Here is a 19,111-nt window from a genome sequence, read left to right as displayed (position 1 = left end):
TTTTTGCATTTTCACGCCCATGTTTACTGGAACATAAACTTACTCCTCACTATTTTATCTGTTGTGTCATGACCACAAGTACAGAGAGTTCAAGGGAAGTACGCTCGTTCACACTCCCTCTGAAAAGGTGTCATTGACCGTTTCCTTGCAGTAAAAGAGCTTTGCACTAATTTTGCTACTAACACTGTTTGGCTCTGTGATAGGCTTTCCTCTTTCACAAAAAGAAAGCCACAGCAGCTGACAGCAAATGTGCTTTTGGCTTTGGCTGAATTGTACCAACTATCTGCTGAGGGAAGTTTTCAATTAGTTGGCTGGACTTCACCAAACCTCCCACAGAACGGACTCTTGTCCCACAGTGACACAGTAATTCAGTAAAAAAGGTAAGATAAAAAGTGTTATATTATTAACACCTCTCCCCGAACATATGGTAAGCCAGATGTTCTGCAAAAATTAAGGAAAAATCTGTCTTAACAATTTACTCTTTTACTCCATTTGCTCTTCAACTTCCTGTTTGGAGGGGGATTATCTGCAAACTATCGGCACATCAGCATCACCTTGGTCCTTACATATATAGCTCCAGTCAGATGATGACAGAGGAAAGATTTAGGTATTCGGATGACGATATCTCTCTCTCTGCGATTAATATAGGTTGTATGTGTACATACAGCCATAACAGTGCTTACAACTAGCCTTCAGGCAAGCTAGTCCTACTGGCCGAGTGCCATTAGCTCACTGCTATAGGTCAGTGCAGCACCCACCTGCTGCTGTTGTACAGAAGTCTGCAATACGCTGCAGAGAAGTTGTTAGTTGGCCACCCGACTGGGTCAAAAAGAGCCACTCGCATTCTTCTGGGATGTATCCACACAAGTGTCAGTAGCAGAGGTTGAATTTTCAACTCAGAATTGCCTGGTCTCAGCTAGAAGATGATTGCCAAATGTAAAGGAAGATTAAGTGAAATTAGAAAGAAGTCAGAGAAACACAAGGATGATAAGATGTTTATGACCTATCTAGGAAGGCTGAAGAAAATGAGTTTGGTCTAGAAAAGAAGGGACAATAGTCCTTTAATAAATAAAAGGCAGCTGTAAAACTGTTCTCAACATCCACTAGGGACACCGGTATCTTCTTAATTGGTAAAAGAAAGGATCTAGACTGGAGTACAAAAAATGTCATGTTTTTAAAGACTACTAAGCACTGGAACAGATTTCCAATGGGACTGCGAAAGCCTTTTCACTAGGCGTTTCTAAGACAAGATGAAAACAGACATATGTCAGGACTGGACTAAGTAAATATACAACTTCAAAGGAGGGTAGGTCCACTTGGCGTTGATGACCCTTCCAGATTGACATCTTTACTTTTAGTAGCCAGACAAGTCCAATCTTAAATGGCTGCATCACTTAATCTTTTGTACAGTTAGCTTTTTATAACTGTCTACTAAAATAAATTGCATAAGAGGTTTGATAGAATTCCTGGGGACTGTAAGAAAGTCAGCCTCACCTCGATCCTTGGAAAGGTGATGGAGAAAATCCTCCTGGAGGTAATTTCTAAATATACTACGGACAAGACGGTGATTGGGAGTAGTCCGCATGCGTTTATGAAGGGCAAATCATGCTTGACCAACCTGATAGCCTTCTACGATGAGATGATTGGCTTAGAGGATGAAGGGAGAGCCGTGAATGTTCTTTATCTTGACTTCAGCAAGGCTTTCAACATCGTCTCCCCAACATCCTCACAGACAAATTGATGAAGCACACACTAGATAAGTGGATACTGAGCTGGACTGAAAACTGGCTGAACTTCCAGGCTCAATGGGTTGTGACTAGCAGCATATAGTCCAGCTGGAGACCAGTCACTAGTGGTGTTCCCCAGGGGTCAATACTGGGGCCAATATTGTTTAGCAACTTCATTAGTGACCTAATGATGGAATCAAGTGCACCCTCATCAAGTTTGCAGGTGATCCAAAACTGGAAGAAGTGGTTGATAACACTAGAGGGTTGTGCTGCCATTCAGAGGAACCTCGACAGGCTGGAGAAATGGGCAGAGAGGAACTTCATGAAGTTCAATAAAGGGAAGTGCCAAGTCCTGCACCTGGGGAGAATCACCCCATGTGCCAGTACAGGTTGGGGGCTGGCTGGCTGGAGAGCAGCTTTGCAGAGAAGAACCTGGGGTCCTGGTGGACAACTAGTTGAACACGAGTCAGCAACGTGCCCTTGTGGCAAAGTTGGTCAACAGCCTTCTGGGCTACGTTTAAAAAAAAAAGTGTTGTCATCAGGAGAACTTCTGTCCAGCACTGGCGGGGCCACATCTGGAATGCTGTGTCCAGTTGCAGGTTCCTCAGTCTGACAGGGACATGGGACACTGGAGTGAGTACAGCAAAGGGCCATAGAAGATTAAGGGAGCAGAGCGTCTGTCATACGAGGAGAGGCTGACACAGCTGGGACCGCTAAGCCTGGAGACAACAAGGCTCAGGGGCATCTTATCAATATATATATAATATCTGATGAGAGGATGTAAAGAATTCAGTGAGTGGAGTGTATGAGTTTTCTTTGACCCACTCATAAAGACCTAAAGCTACTTGCAAATAAAATTCACAAACTGAAACAAAACACAAACAGATGAATCTTTGTGAAGCACCAAGCAAAAAGATAATATTCCTAAGTGGTCCTATCTATTAAATTTATAGCTCTTATCCATCTAGTCAGGTTGTCATCTACAGAAACTTACTAGCCTATTGCAAATATCTAAAGAGACTCAATCAGTAAACACATAAAATCAAATACGTCTCCCAAACATTTAAAACTGAGAAAAGGTTTGGTTAAAAATCATGTAAATTAAGATGATTTCTTTTTTCCTGCTGTGCTATTTGCTGCTGCGTGTCTAACACTGATTATGTAACATACTAACATACGTGGCTTTTGTAAATTAAACAAAATTTAATTTAATACGAACCTCACACCAATATACAAGGCTAACAATCTCTTCATTCTCAAGTATTTTTCAAAAAAATCATATTCACTCTCATATTGCATATTTACATTTTTAAGATTTCAGGTCATAAACATTTTAATAGAACAAATAACTCTAACATCTACTACAGTTAGTTTAAGGCAAATACATTAAATGGTGAAGTATGAATAAACCAGAGCGTTCAAATAATGAAGAGAAGATATGAGTACTCGCAAGGTCATGATGAGAGGGAGAGTACAGAATATCTATTATCTACAGAATATCCATCATGTGGAATTGAATTAGATGCACCTCATTTTCACTTTGTCAAACTTATTTCACATTCAGGTTGAAGACTAGCATGCTACCTAGGATAGCAACTATTCACAAGGTAGGTATTACATCTTCATTTGACAGGTTTGGGGTTAGGTAGGTCAAATCAATACTTCAGAGATCTGTCCGTGGTCAAAAATGGACAATAAAGAATCAATGATATATGAGCCTGACACCCAGGGAAAAGAACTCATTTAAAATGAGGAATTATGATAAGAGAAGACAAATGGATTTCGCTTACAATGAAGGGAACAATTGTATTTCAAGAACACATTAGAAATATCATATAGACTAATTCAGTTTGATATAAGAAAGTGAAATTCTGCTTATCTTATCACTGCTTCAAGCAGGACTCTACTTCGATCAATATGCCAAAACACAGATGGGAAAACACCTAACCATTTGTTTGTATGGTTTTGTGTGAAAGGCTGAAAACCCCCCAACTATTTTCAGATATTTGGAAAGTTCCACAGACCCTGAAGGCAAAATATTATTCATAAATGTCACACTCTACAGTGGAATGAAAAAGAATCAGGAATATATGGGTAGGCAGTAGAAAAGTACTGTTCTGTTACCTGACAAAAAGAGACAGAAATATACTGTTGATTAGTGGATACCCCATGAACCCAGAAACTTATGTACTATGTATGACCTCCCGGGAAGCAGATCGCTTTCCCCCTAACAGTCGAATGTTCCTAGCTTCATTCTAGGAACAGGTTGTGCCACATTCTTCACTGAGGACAACCCCTACACTAGAGAAGTTGATTATCATAAATTAAAGCAAAGATAAAAATATGGAACAATCACTCAAAAAAAAGACTCAGGATGACAAACCGGAACAAACCTTATCAGAAGTCTGTTTTAAAGGTTCAGCCAAGCTTCCCTCAGTTCAGCATGGAAGATGGGACCTAACTAGGGTCTGAATTCTTCCACCCCATAGGGAGGACTCAGGTCCACTCTACCTTTTGCTTTATAACTAGCATTTCCATGTTGTGTACAGAGCAAATGTCTCCAGGTCTCCAGTGGAATTTTACAGGAACTTGATCTACATTTCCCCCAACCGGGGACTGCTCGTCTCTTGGGATTTGGTTTCGACTCACTTATATCAAATGCATTTGCTAATGTGCGCAAGCCACTTTAATTTTTTTTTTTAACTCCATTTTTTTCTACTTCCATACAACAAAGATTCTTACCAGTGACCTTCAGTTCCGTTGTTCTTCGTATAAGCTTCCCTTCAAACTTCAGTTCACAGGTATAATTTCCTCCATCTTCTTCCTGGACCTCTTGTATTAAGAGAGTATTTCCCTTTTGAATTACAATGCTTCTCCACATTTTTGGCTTACATTCCTGCAGAAAATAATCATGTGCCAAAATTACCCAGCTTATACAACAAAAGACAGTGCAGTTTGTCCAGATTTTCAGTACTATACACAAGTAAACAATCTCAATATATTTTGCAATACATCTTGCAATTCAATTTCAGATATAATTTCAGACAACATGAAGATCTAAAACTGGGATTAATTTGAACACGCTGCATGTAAAATTAAACAGAAATGTTTTTAAGGTACAAGAGCTCCCACTGTATCACATGGGCCACGTTTCATATGTGGTGCCCTGAAGCAATGGTGAAGTATCTTCTCTTTTTCATGACGAACAACTGCCAAGATGTTTGTTTTGCTTTAGGATAGATCATTAAAATACAGCTCCTGTTTGAAGGAAGTATAGAAAACGTCTGTTAAGAATTAGCCTGAAGGCAAACTACATAGTTTCAGGCTAGAAAACAGGAAGAATAAGAGTAGTTTTGTGAGCAAGAGAATTCAGGAAGGCTAGTTTCCTCTGGTCCTGTGTCTCCTCATCGGCTTCTCTGGCACCCCGATGAGTGTGAGCTCTGACTCGGTCTTTTCCCATTACTGGGCCCTTTGTAGCATCCCACTCCCATGTGGGTCCTCTGACTGCATACACGGTACTGACAGTCTGAAGCTCTCGCTGACTTCCCCAGGCAGACCTCAGCTGCTATTTAGTAAATTTAGGATCATCTTCGTGAATTATGGTCCTACTGGAACAGCTTTTGAGTCTGCTTGACCCTTCCATAAAGTGCGTAATCCAGTGAACCCTGAGTGCCAGAAGAGGCTCTCCCCTCCCTCACGTCCTGCACTCTTGCAGGCTGATCAGTCACGGACACCTTAACGGTACCCATGTTTGAATACCTCTTGGAATACTCTGGCGTAGAAGAATGGGCACAATCTGATCCTTGTCTCTTTAAAATCGTGCTTTAGGATTATATGTGTACTATCTCCCAATAGCTTCAACATCAAGTCTGTTCAGTCTGCAAAGAAAATCACAGTTTCTCTCAAACACTGAGTACTGCTGACAATTCTGCAGGGTCTGGTTAATTCTGCTGCCCAGAGCACACAAAACAACACAATTATGGGCCAAAGGACCTTTAAATGCTGCTCTATGCCCTCTCTCAGGGCAGCAACACAGAAAAAGCTCTCAGACTGCAAGTAACAATCTCACCTCAGCTACAGCAGGCTCAACAACTTCAGAGATTCATGTAAAAAGTCAGCCCATACCTACGCCCCATTTTCTGTTCTAATCAGAATGACACAAATAACATTTTTTCATGGGAATCAAGTGTTCCAAATCCACAATGTCAGTTTCTAAATTAAACGATAATAATAAGGAAGAAAAAAGATGGGACTGCAAGCATTTGGCCTTGCACCTGAAATTTGAGGAGGAAATTGCCTAATAGGCCAAATTTTAGTCAGTTAGAATGTGGTCAGATTTTGAACAGTGCAATTGTGCAATTCCATTGCATGTCCCTGAGTGTTCAGTTATCTTTCCTACTCGGAAGTACAGTTGTAAGGAAAGCATAATCAGGTCTTGCAAGTGAACTTTAGTTAACACTGATGCAAGAGAACGAACAGAACCCAGATCCCTCTCTGCTGTGCTAAGAGGAATCAGAGCTTATTTTTGTTACTAATTTAGACTAACACGGCTCGAGATCTCCCGAGCAGGAAAATGCCATTATGCCCTTTCTGATTTGCACTCAATTTTTAGACCTGCTCAAAGGTGTTATGTAACTGCATCAACCACCAGCTTGGAGTAACCGAATCTGAACACTGGGCAAAGAATATGATGCAGTTCTATTCAATCCTAATTTAGAAGACAGAAAATTCCCAGAATGCACAAAGCAAGCCTATTCAGATATGCACCCTTTCAGTGCAGCACTATATGCTGCCACTTTTATATTTGGTAGTTTATTTTGAAAACTATCAGGGAGGGAAGAGATTAAAACTCCTCATTTTTATATACTTTATATTTTTATATTCTACTTGTTTGCAATAAGGAGGGTGAAATCTTTAGTACTATAGAGATTAATGCTTTCACACAAAAACAATGCTTGCACATAGTGTAGTTTTACAGTGAGGAATTGTTCTGCTGGAACCGTATCACTAACTTCCTAATTGTTTCCCTTCTTGTCTACATAAAACATTTCATATTAAAAATGATTTGTAAGCCTTTCTCTCCCAAATTTTAGCTAGTTAATTTTCTTCCATTGACTACCGACTTTCAAAATACATGTTGAAAATGTCTGTTTTATTCTGCCTGTTTATTCACAGGCTAGTTCAACCTACAAAACTGAAAGCCAAAAAGAAGGAAGGCAAAGCATTGTAACGATTCTTATTTTAAGCAACAAAAAAGAGCAATAAACAAACTATAAGAAAATCTAACCAGTCTTCATATTCTGGAGACACTCTAGATTTTCCTATCAGAGGTCTGCTAATTTCCCTGAACCAGTAAGTGCAGAGGTGTATGACGGTTGCTCATTTAACCAACTTGTTCTTTTCTGCTTTTGTACCATATTTAACCGATGGGAGAATTTGAAAGTTTCCTTTTAGTAGCCTATTCTCCTTAGACATCTTAAATAATTTTTTCTTTCAATAACTAGGTTGTTCATTATTATGCTTCTTTTTCTCTTCCTTGACATTTTAAGTGGTAGCACCTCAAAAACTGTAGTTATTGTAGATAACAACTATCTGTCCTTCACCTGCCATTCTGATTGTTTTCACAGCTGTTCCTTCAACCCGGTAATAGCAAAGAGGTGGTGGAGATGGATTAAGGCTCTACTCTCTAGATGTAATACATTTTTTTCCACTGCCAGTTGATTTTTCATGAAACTGCTCTTACTCTTAAATTCTGTTCATTCAATCTTGTCTTGACACATACATGTATTTCCAAAAAATCCTTATTCTTCTTGTCAAAACAGTTCTAACAGGCCTAATGGATCTGTGTGAACAATAATAATGGCATTAATTGTGGAAATCTTTAGAAACAGTTACTTCATACAGTATAATTCTAGCCAGAAGCGAAATTCACACTAGTGTTAAAACAAATCCTGATAGCAAATGTTTTATCACTACCTGTTGGGTGTGCATGTAGAAATCTATTCATGCCTAATTATTTTAAGAGGATGCTTAACTGGCAGCTAACTCCCTCTAAATAGAGGCAATTATTGGCTCTGATTCGTTAATCCATCCACACAGAGAACGATTCTGGAAGCAGGCTGAGCTCCGCGTAACAGTGGGCTTGCCGCGTTAATACCTTGTGTGACGGCAGTTCTTTGGCCATAAGTCCGAATTCCCAGATTATCCGGGGACCGGCAGGGTCTCTCATGGCCACAAGGATTTCTCTTTTCAATTGAGGTTATAAAGAAGGAACCCCATGGAATTCCTCATACTTATTTGTCTACTACCCTATTTCAGACAACTTATGCTTTGCCACCAGATAAAGATTGTCACTAAATAGTCAGCAGAATGAAAAGTCACTCACTGCCCTCCGAATGTCTCTGTGGCAGATTTACATGGAAAGATGGCTGATGCCATCTTCAACTATAGGTCACGCTCCAGAAAACTGAGGATCCAGTGTGTTGTGTCTGGAAACATATGCCCGCCTCAGGAAGTGAGGGTCATGTCCCAAGCCAGAAAAGCACCTTACAGTATTCACTGGGAGCTGGGACTTGCTTTTCGTTACGTACATTGCCTCACACGGCACAATCTTAAGTGCCACAGTGTGGTTTCTAGGGGTTACCATGGTATTCATCATATTGTTTTGAAATTCTAGTAATCATCTCATTATAAATTAACTCACACTTTTTTGTAGAGATGAATTTCTATTAACAGTTAGTACCATAATAAGCTGTAGAATATTTTTTAAAACCTCAGTCCAGGAATAGGTTTCTAGGGATAATCCAGCATATATACCACCTTCTGCATAACATTAATGTGTATGACATTTCAAACTACTGAGCTTCCTGACTCAAGTCTGATAACACAGGTGTTATCCAGAAACTGAACCGATAGCTCTTTATCATTAATTATGAACAAGAAGGTATATGTAGTTATGTTATTCCATTAATGCCTCTTTTCGTTATCACGCCAGGCTAAAGTTTGTCAACTTTGATCGACTTGCTGTTATCATCAAACAACAATATCAATTCTGCTCAATTCCATTGTTGCGATGACTTGTCAGTCAGCTGTCACGCTCCAGGCTGGTGTCACACAGCCTGTGTGGGGAACCCAGATAATGTGTGGATATAGGGTACAAAGACCTTTCCTTTCCCATTTCTGGTCAGCGTGAGGCATCATTGATTTGGGGTTGTACATGCATTTACCTTCGCCTGATTTCTACTCCATGACAGTTGAAAATTAGGCCTGCCAGATTATTTTTGCAGCATGCTCCTGCACAATGAGAAGATCTTCAGTGATGCAGTGTTCAGTAATGCATAGAGAGCTAAGGCAAGGAACAGTTTCATCCTGATATCTTCTTTTTTAAGATTTCAGACTTAACTGAATACATGTTTTTTATATATGAACAGCACTGAAGATCTCCACCCATATGCGGAGAGAAACAGCTTTAATGACTAAAAGAAAAATCTTGCTTATCTAACAGTGAGCTATGGCACATGTTTCGTAAGTATAAACTGGAACATGTGAGACCAGTAAAAAAACAGAAATAGACGATTAACTTTTAAAATTGTTCTTTTCTGATGCATCCTGCTAAGGAGTAAAAAAAAATCTGTGGCTCTGCACATATTACTTAGTTCACGGAAAAGAATCATTTTAAAAGAATATTATCAAGGCTGCCCAATCAAGACATCAAAACTTAGGATTTAACCGCTTTGTACATTATTGCCTTTATTACTGGAACCCAGTGTGTCCTAAACTCTTCCTCCCAGATGTCTTTATTCCAGCAATCCACACCCCATCTTCCACTAACCCCATCAAGCTCTTCCTCTTGCCCCAATATCTGCTGATCCCTCCAACCCTCATCTTTCTATCCCTCTCCATTGTCTCCTCCTATCTCTTTATACACTAAGGGCTTTTCAAATATCAGACTCCAGTCCAAATCCGGACAATAAGTAAAATTTGCCAAGACCTTCCCAGGGTCTTGGTACCTGATGTCTTGCCGGACAACCTGCATTATTCACCTAGCCCCTTGTGGAGCTGGAGCAACACATCACCACTGTATCTGCTGCTGAAAGTGGTGCGTGGTACCACAGAGGCCTTGGTGAAGCTACAGCCAGCACACTTACCTGCTAGGACTAAAACTACCTAACGGACCTCAGTAAAAATTAACAGACCTCTGTAAAATTACACAATGGGCCTCAGTAGAAGTAAATACATCTCTGTGAAATTATCCAGCAGACTTTGGTAAAAATTAGCAGGCCTTGGTGAAATTACCCAATGGACTTCATAAAAACTAACTGGGGAGCCGTACTGAACCTGGTGGTGCTGATGTAACGTTGGCTCCGTTTTAGGTTGCCTCCCTTTGTTTCTACTACAGTATGAAGTAAGGAGACATCCCATCAAGGTGGAAGCCGTGGTACAGATGCACAGTGGTGTGGAAACATGGTTTGAGGAATAAGGTTTTAACCTCCCACATCAGTTAGAACAACCTTACTGATGCAGATTTCTGTTGGTCAATGACTATGCTGGATAATTTTGCCTGTACTTTACTTCTGTAATACTGGGAGAGCATCCTCTATACCAGTCACAAACTGCTCAAGGCTCAGAAAGACCATTTCTAAGCCTCTGACTGAAAGCACTGGCAGCTTTTTATAGTTCCAGCACAACAGCAGTCATACAGTGACAGTTACCTTGTACCATACCACGTCCGGCTCTTGGCTGGCTGTTTTGTAATCCTCAATATCAGGACAGGGGATGGTCTTTCTCTTAGTGACTTCTGATTTTTCCAGATATCTGATCTTGCTGTTGTAGCAAAGCCCAGTTTCATTCTCAGCTACTGTCAAGGACATGGACACCTTCATGCAATAGGTTGAGTTTCTGCAGGGACAGAAAGATGTTTCCATTTATCTTACTTCCTTTTTACCATGTTTCTTTCAGCACCATAAGTTTCTTCATTAAGCTCTCATCTTCACAAACACTTCAGGGACACATTCAAAAATTGCCTGTCGTCTTGGGCATTTCCAGCACTGAGGAACTACTACAAGATGTAAAGACTCATTCCTGGTTTATTGGGAAGAACTCTGTAGCAAGTGTGCTGACAAGTGATCTAACCCAGTGTGGCAGTTCTTACAAGCTCGTAAGTCCACAAGCACCGGGACCTATTGCCACCTCAAACGTGTAGGTCAGGATGTACTGATTCATCATACTCCTGCTTCCTATACGTGCTACAGACGCTCCTCACCCTCCTTGCCCACCTTCAGGCAATGTCACTGCGGTATGCAGTACTTCATGACTGAGAAAAAGGCTTATACTGTCCTGTGCTATATGTTAAAGCACATCATGGAGGAAGAATTCCTCACCCCAAAGGAAATGCCAAATACAATCCTACAGCATACAGTATGCAGGAAGACGGACTGTGTACTTACACTGACACATTTTGGCCTTAAAATTCTAAAAAATTAAATCCCTTAGCTCTTAAAACGACTATGTATTCTATCATCAGAGAACCCTGATAGGGTTAAATCCAGAAGACTTTATTGTGAGCAGTTCAAATCCAGATTTGTTTAGTCTTCTCACTATCAGTGTAGAATAAACACAACCAACCCCGGTTCTGTGCCTCACAATCATGGAAACAGGGTTAAATTCAAATCCCCTCAGACTCACATCTCTAGCAGAGTTCCCAGAGACACAATAAAAGCTCAAACTGATATTTGTTGCAGTGTTACTGTAAAGTATTTACACTTTGCACAGGATTGCTGCAACCCAAGCTGTCAGCTTCTGGTCTTCATTAGGTGTGATGGCAAACAGAGTCCTTTAAAAGTAAACTACAAAGTACAAGCGACAGTATAATGAAGCTCTTCCTCCCATCATGCATCGTTTTGTCATTTTAATTGACCGTGCCATAACCAAAAAAGTCTGGAGAAAAACTGACATGCTGGGTGGTTTCCCCCATCAAAGGGAGTTGCAGTGAGCTCTTGCAGAAGGTATTATCACTTTGCTACTGCTTCTTTCATAGCAGCTCTGTTGCAATTGGGTTTAGCTGAGGTAAGAGGGTGCCTCTGCAGACAAAAATTGCCCCATGCATCTGGAAAAGGATCTGCCAGTCAAACCTAGACCCTTATAATACTGGATGCTTACTCCCTCTAATTAGACTCATGACAATACTCTTAATCGAAAAAAAAGTCCAACATACTCCCTAACAGATCTTTTTGGTACATCATTTCAGCAACAACATGTCACCCTGTCAAGGGAGTCTGTAGTTAGGGAGAAAATAAAAAGCTCTGTAAGGACACTTCATCACGACTCTAAGCTTCATGCTAAACAAGTGCTGACAAAACACGGAACAAATGGCTTCCTGTCAAAGGTGAGCCATGAGCACATATTTGTGGAAGACAAGGGAAGGCGTAACAAAAGGTGATCCTCAGAAACCTCCAATTTTCAGCATCATCAGAGTTACAAATTCAACAGAACTGCACAAAACACCGGGTTCCTGATGCAGGTCTCCACATGGCCTTCTGCAGTGTTAAGGTAGGCCTATTACTCCTGTTTTTAAAAGGAAAATCGAGGCGCAGAGAGATACAAGGAGAGTGGGACAGGTTACAGAGCTGAAGCCACCTTCTAAATTTCAGATTAGCACCAGCTCAGCTCTTTGCCTTCCCACTGTCCGCATGAACAACACATGCCGTCTCAGTGGGTACTGCAGGAAAGACTGCATTTGCCACAGATGCCCCCATTCCCACTCTCTCCTGTTCAAAGTGTCACATGTACATTTCTGTAATGAAATCAGCGGACATTTTCCCTGTCTCCCATTTTAAAGAGCCTATAAAAAGTCATATCTTCACAAAGTACATAGATCATATTATTGTACTTGAAATAAAAGTTCCTTGGACTAAAGAAGTCATTTTAGGGGGCTTTTCAGAAAATACTTCTGTGATTTAGGGAATACACGTCAACTTTCCTCTGAACTACTCAAATTTGAAAAGTGTACCCTTTTTTGTAGGGAGAAAGAAAATAGTTGGAAAATTTCAATGTTTTGCAATAGAGCACCCCAAATCCACAAAATATGGATAAAATCACTCTGCATAGCCAATAGTGTGCTGCAATTATTATTTATTAATTTTCTTGAATGACTATGGGTATTACTGAGCACAAATCAGGTCACACGCTCCCAGTTTTAACGATCCAGACCAACCAAGAATAATGCCTTTGAACAGCTGTCCATTACTTGGTGTTATTTAATAGCACTGTATTTTCTGCTAACAATCTTGCATTATTTAGATTGTATTTTGAACAGTGCTGGAGGCTAGTTCTATTTAAAATGCTTCCTGGAACCACATCCTAAAAATGTAGTATTCTTTCCACTAGTTACAATTAGAATTGAGTAGAACTGAGAAAACTAAGTGCCTTGTGAGCACTATCATTTTTGCTCACACTCCATGACCGGGACAAAATCCATTCAGGCTCGTGATGAAGAAAGTCATCACGAAGCCAACAGCAAGAGACTTGAAAGCTTTCTGAATGCTTCTTCATCAGCCCCTTATGTTAGGCTCTACTGATAGTAATTCAAAAAGGGTAACTTCTGCAATTGCATGAAATCTACTGAATGAAGCCACAGCCTTCCTCTAATCTACTCAGTTACCTTTCAGTCACGTGCAAAAATGACAGAAGCAGTTTGAACCTCACTGTTTTTCTCAACTTCAAAGCAGAAACCTGGGAGCCTCTGGTTATAGAAGACTTGAGCCATTCCTCTTTGAATTTGGCTAACTATTCAGGAGGACGGTACAGATTTCATCCATCAGTCCTCTGCGCAGGTATTGAGTCTGTGGTTAGTTTTTCTTGGAGACTCCCATGGTTACCACTCTTGTATCAGCTGAGATGATGCAGAACAGAGCTTCCTAAAAAGATACACGCCCTGTGTTTTAACCAGACGATTCCCACAGTATTTGCCTTGTGTTAATCCCACCTTGCATTTGAGAGTATTTGAGATCCACCACTCACCTCCTTAATGGAGGGATCCCTATGTTCATTTTACACGGGGATTTGTAGCTGAAACAAGGAATTTTCCTACACAACAAGAAGCCTGTAATTTGAACTGGAATTTGGAGAAGTATACGCCTTCGGTTTCACCGATGCATGAGGACAGGCCCTCTCTCCTCCCTCGTGTGGCCTGTGGCGTAACAGGATCTCCGGAAGGCGATAGCTTGAGTCAGAAGCCAGGAAGGGGATCGCAGAGCAGTTGCTAGTCACCACCACATTCTGTAACACCTGCGGAAGCAGACAGGGAAATTATGGCACAGGTCACCGTGCAGGTCACTGGAGTCAGGCTCATCTACGGGGGCTCTAGGAAGCCCACACAGCTGCTGCACTGGGACTGATCTAGATCTTCCTTTCCAATGGCTTTCAGGACCTCCATGTCCTCAACGGCTCTCCTCGATGAGCTGCATTTGAGTTGTTTGTAGTAAGGGTCCTTTTTCTTTTTGGTAAGGATATGTAGACTGGCTGGCATGAATCCTACATTCATTGCTTTCCTCTTCTTCTTTTAAGAGCGAAACAAATGGCCTATTACCCAGAATTATAAAATGGAGGTCTGACTTTTGTTTTCAATATACGGTCATGGCGCTTGGCAGGGGAAGGTCAGTGCTCCCAGCAGTTTGGAGACTGGCAGAAAAGGTTCATAAGACCACCTTTAATGAGGGAGGCTGGAACACACAAAGAACAAGAGGCTCAACAAAGCCAGGTAACCTGGGTTTTGCTCTCATGGCTGAGGAGTGAAATGAACAAAAAGGAAGTATTTTCCAGGCAGACGGGGAAGATGGTGAAAGGCCTGCAGCAGTGATCTCAGCATCACTGGAACAGGAAACAAGAGCTGCACATAGGTAGAGGGTACTGGTGATTTCATGCAACCCAAATGAACCAAGACCTGGCAGACTGCAGACAAGCTGCTTCCCACATGTAAAGCAAATAAGCCCATGAGTTTGAAAGTGGGTCTTTTAATGATTTTTCTTTTCTGAACGGGTTCCAAACAATCCATTCTCCAGGAGAGTCGACTTTCAGTGCTTTCAATTTCTGCAAGAGGTAGCAGTGGTCATATAGAGAATGGCAAGAAAGAAGAAAAGCAAGAATCACTATGCAGTATAGATACCCCTATTTTCACACTGAAACTAAGATTTGTAATTCCCTGTTTCAAGAGACTAGTTCAAAACCGGGCCTGCTCTCTGGAGCGGATATGTGAAGAAGGATTTAGCTTTGCCAGAGTTCACAAAGCAGACTTCCTTTGTTCTGGTGGCAAGGCACGTGTAATCCCAGGCCACCTAAAACTGGCTCTGAACTACAAATTGAAACCAATTCAGAAACCAATAGAAAAACATAGGCAAAATCAAGGGAGTTTAACAGGTCTCAAAACAAAATCCAGCAAAATTGTGAGTTTGGCTTGACTACAAAACAAAGACAAGAGAGGAAAAGGGGAGGAAACAGAGAAAGGGAGAAGAAGGAAATCTAAAATTGAAGTGGCAATCCCAAAATAATTTTTCATCTAGTTTTGTATTCAACACAATTTATCAGCCCTAAGGCTGAAAAAAAATGAGAGGAAATATTCATGACTTTGACACTTGCGGTTCTACCAGTGAGGGTAGTTTGTTAAAAGAGTCAAGTAAAACAATTTTGCATCCAGCATGCAAGAAACCTCCCCTACTCCCCTTCCTGTTTACTGACTTTCTTATAAAGAGAAAGAGCAGGGAGGAGGCAAAGTGGCTGAGTATTTTATATCTACTAGTTTGAAAAACACCCCACAGTTTGAATTGCTTAGTTATACATGAGGATTTGCAGGTTTTTCCTTGTGTTTTTCCTTGTGTTTTCCCTAGCATGCAGGTTCAGTTTTCAATAGGTGTTCATTTCTTTAATTACATTACAGTTGTAAGACTACGACACGATGGTAGATCCAAAAGCTGGGAAGAGTATTTATCAAAGTTGCAATCAGGAAACAATCCAGCTCAAACTTAGATCTCTCCCAACTGACCTAAACATTCTGCTTGCTTGTGTTAATGAGTTTTTCATTGGCTCACTGAAATACTGACTGCAGGAACATGAAAGCCAACTCTTACATTCATCTTTACTGGTGCCAAATTAAAGCAATAACAGAAACAACAAGGCCAACCATCTTTGCCCTTCTCAAGGTCCAGAGGAATTAATCCACTACCAACTGCTATAGGAACGTACTTCTGTTGTCAGCTCTCAGACCCAAGCCAGCAGTTGGTTGTTTTCCTCTCCTTTTGTAAGAATTTCATGCATTCATTCCAGTCTAAATTTCGCACTTCATATAATCATTACCAAGCAGTTTCATGAGTATCTGAGGTTCTTTCACCCTGTTCTATGAGATCCTGGTTTGGTGATCTGTTTAAAGAAAAAAATGACTACTTTTATTATCAGTACTGTTTCAAATCACGCAGATATAGCATCTTTCCTCCAAACAAGTTAATTGTTACTTATCTGCCAAGGTTTCACTCAAGTTCCTCTATGACTACCGCTGCTGCCTGGTTTCGGTCATTGTCTGGAGGAGGTCAAACTCTCACACATGATACAGATCACTCTGAGAGGTTACCAATCACAGCTACATTCAAAGTTTTTGGATTACTGTCTGCTGCAGTCTTGTCTTCTGATCATTTTGTCAAATGAAAGGGCAATTCCTGAAGAAGGGCAATTCAACAGATGGTTGACATGACTGCAGCTGCTTACTGAACAATAAGCCACAAAGTGCAGTGATTCTGGGCCTCCACGGCTGTGTTACCTGGGCTTGGCGCAACTCTAAACACTCCTGTCTTGTAGTTTGCTTGCTTTCTTTTACAACTGTAATTCTAAACCCAACTCCTATATATGGTGATGAAAAATCCTAATCCCGCATTATTTTTCCTTTAATGTCTAGCTGGCTTTCAAGATCCTATTAGTAAAAAAAATCAGCATCATAAAAGTATGATCTCAGAAAATTAAGCACAGGATGCTAAAGCAGTACCACTTCATAAATGCGCTGTGTTCTTTCATTACTCCTACTTCCTTTGAGCCTCTATAGAGGCCTGTGCTGTGAATCCAGATGGAGGTGCCATTTGAGTCCCCATTCGTTCAAGTAGAAAATACATTTGTGCTGAGCTGACCCATGATTCTTTAAGAATTTTTAGTCCTACTGCACTTTCCTCCTAAGATTTAATCGCTACACAAGATTCACTGGAAACAAAATGACAATTTCAGCTTGAATAAAACATACCAAATGTCCCTGGAGCCTGTGTTTTACCATGAAGAAAGGTTATGCCATCACTATTCAAAAACAAAACAACTGAGCAAACTCATTGAAAGATTACTTTTCTAAGAGTCACATTAATGATAGTTTGGAAAACATAGCCAGGGATGTCTCCTCAAATTAACCATCAAGAACATAGTTCTCACCACAGGCACTTAAAAGCAAAACCTGCATTCCTGACTGTGTGCTTACCCCTTTTAGGGAGTTTTTAGGCTTTCCAGATAGGAGGACAGGGAGGAAAATATGCTTGGATCCAGCAGCTGGACAGTTTCTCACAGTTGGGTCTATCTGACCAAAGCTTAGATAGTGTGAACTCTTAAGTCGCTCTGAGAACAGTTTGAAACAGCCTAAAATTGAACAGCCTGAAACAGGTAAGAATAGGCCTGGTTTGCACATTGGAAGGGGCAGCAGGAGCTATTTTTTTTTCTGGTTGGCTCCACATACACAAACGCTGGTCCTGCTCATCTCTGCATCTTGACAAAAACAGTCAAAAAAACACCAAATCACCAGACAATCATTCCAACAGGGACTACTCAGGGAAGGAAGAAAAAAATCCTAGCTCTCGAGCTGAATCACACAGGTTGACAGTGCTCCTCGTCCTTTTTAAAGCCTCCAAAACTGTTACTTAATAGAAATAAGTATATGAAAATAAAATACAGAACACAGAAAAATGCGGAAATCAAAAGAACACCAAACTATCTCAGTATATCACACCAAAGTTCACAGAGTATCTGGCCTCTATCAGCTTCAGCACACGCTGTTCCAGCCGAAGAACTGCTGTAATCAGCTGGGTTTGCTCTCAGGGAAAATTTCTTTCTCATCCTTGAGTATTAGAAGTAAGTTGCCCTGAAGTTTGCTACTTCAAGTAACTAAGCTCTTTTCATTTTTTTTTTTTAATAATTTTCTTTTGAACTCTGGATATTACTGTTAAATTACATTGTCTCACTGAAAAGCCCCACTATAAGTGACATAAATCTAAGGCCCACAGACAACTGCTCCAAGGAAAGTATTAAGAAATTCCCTACCAATAATTTTCTATGTGCAATACCCCGTTTCTGAGCTCACTGAACATTTTCTCCTTTATTTCTTCCAGCCCATGCAGTGGATGAATCAGTGTATCTACTCCTCTTTGCTTTTTTTTTATTAGATACCTAGCAAGCAAAACAAAAGTTGCATTCAGATACCCATTAGCTTTGTCTGCATTGCTAAACCTCTCTGATTTTGCTGCCTCAGGGAATAAAATCTGTGGAGTATATGCTTCCTCATGTGTACAAGCCCTATTTGTTTAGGCAAGGAGGGAAAGGAAGGCCCCCTCAGTTTGTGTACAGGCAATTGAGCATGTAAAACATTGGATCTGTAATTATCCGATAGGGTAAAACCAGAATGTTCTCACGACAAAACCCCGACGTGAGTGTCATTACACAGATGTGCAGGGACAGCTGATGGAGTCTTGCAGATGAGTCTTCCTGGTTGTGACTTACCTAAAGTGCCAGAAAAGAAAAAATTATCCTCGGGGCCACTTACCAAAAAACAGTTTAATTCCCTTTGGCTCTGTCACCTTGCACGTTGGGAGAGATTTCCTTAGGTAACCTTGTACAAGCTCTCAGCCTTCTGTCTGTGCACTCCTGGGGGGATGTACGATGCCGTCAGCAGACACTCTGGGTTGCAGCTGGCTTTTGACGCAGGTTTCAGCAGGAGCGGTACCGGGGTAAGAACACTGCCTTCCTCCGACTGTCACTGGGGCACAGCAGGGGAACAAAACTCCCTGATGAGCTGGAGAGGAAAGGGCTGAACGTCGTCTCCGCATCAGAGCTCTTGAAGACTGAGACAACTGCACGAGGAAGCAGTTACTCCACTTTGCATTGTTCCTCCCCGCCAAGGCAGGTGTGAAGCGCTTCTTCCACGAGGAACCAGTGATGGCAAGCCCAAGTGTTAATGATGGGTACAGCACATGCACCTGCTGCATGACGGTACATTGAGACTAGAGGATAATGCCAGTCAATCAGTCTTAATGGTGCTAAAGCTGTGGTTTTACTACTAAGAAAACTAAATTCTCCTTTTTGTGCATGCCACCGCA

General features: G+C 41.0%; 1 protein-coding gene across 8 annotated transcripts in view; it reads right to left on the bottom strand.

Annotated features, from left to right (window-relative positions):
• Window positions 1–19,111, bottom strand: part of IL1RAPL2 (interleukin 1 receptor accessory protein like 2) — a 407,756-nt gene that overhangs the window by 171,829 nt on the left and 216,816 nt on the right. For all 8 annotated transcript variants that reach the window (XM_068957186.1, XM_009672011.2, XM_009672010.2 and 5 more), the window contains 2 exons: window positions 10,439–10,625; window positions 4,470–4,623 (listed from right to left, as the gene is read on the bottom strand). In XM_068957186.1, the coding sequence (XP_068813287.1) occupies window positions 4,470–4,623; window positions 10,439–10,625 (341 nt within the window). The remainder of the gene's footprint in view (window positions 1–4,469; window positions 4,624–10,438; window positions 10,626–19,111) is intronic.

The sequence above is a fragment of the Struthio camelus genome, chromosome 11 (genome assembly GCF_040807025.1).
Source record: "Struthio camelus isolate bStrCam1 chromosome 11, bStrCam1.hap1, whole genome shotgun sequence".
NCBI classification, from domain to species: domain Eukaryota; kingdom Metazoa; phylum Chordata; class Aves; order Struthioniformes; family Struthionidae; genus Struthio; species Struthio camelus.
The sequence above is the reverse complement of the archived record's forward strand: the minus strand, read 5'-3'. Positions and strand labels throughout refer to the sequence as shown.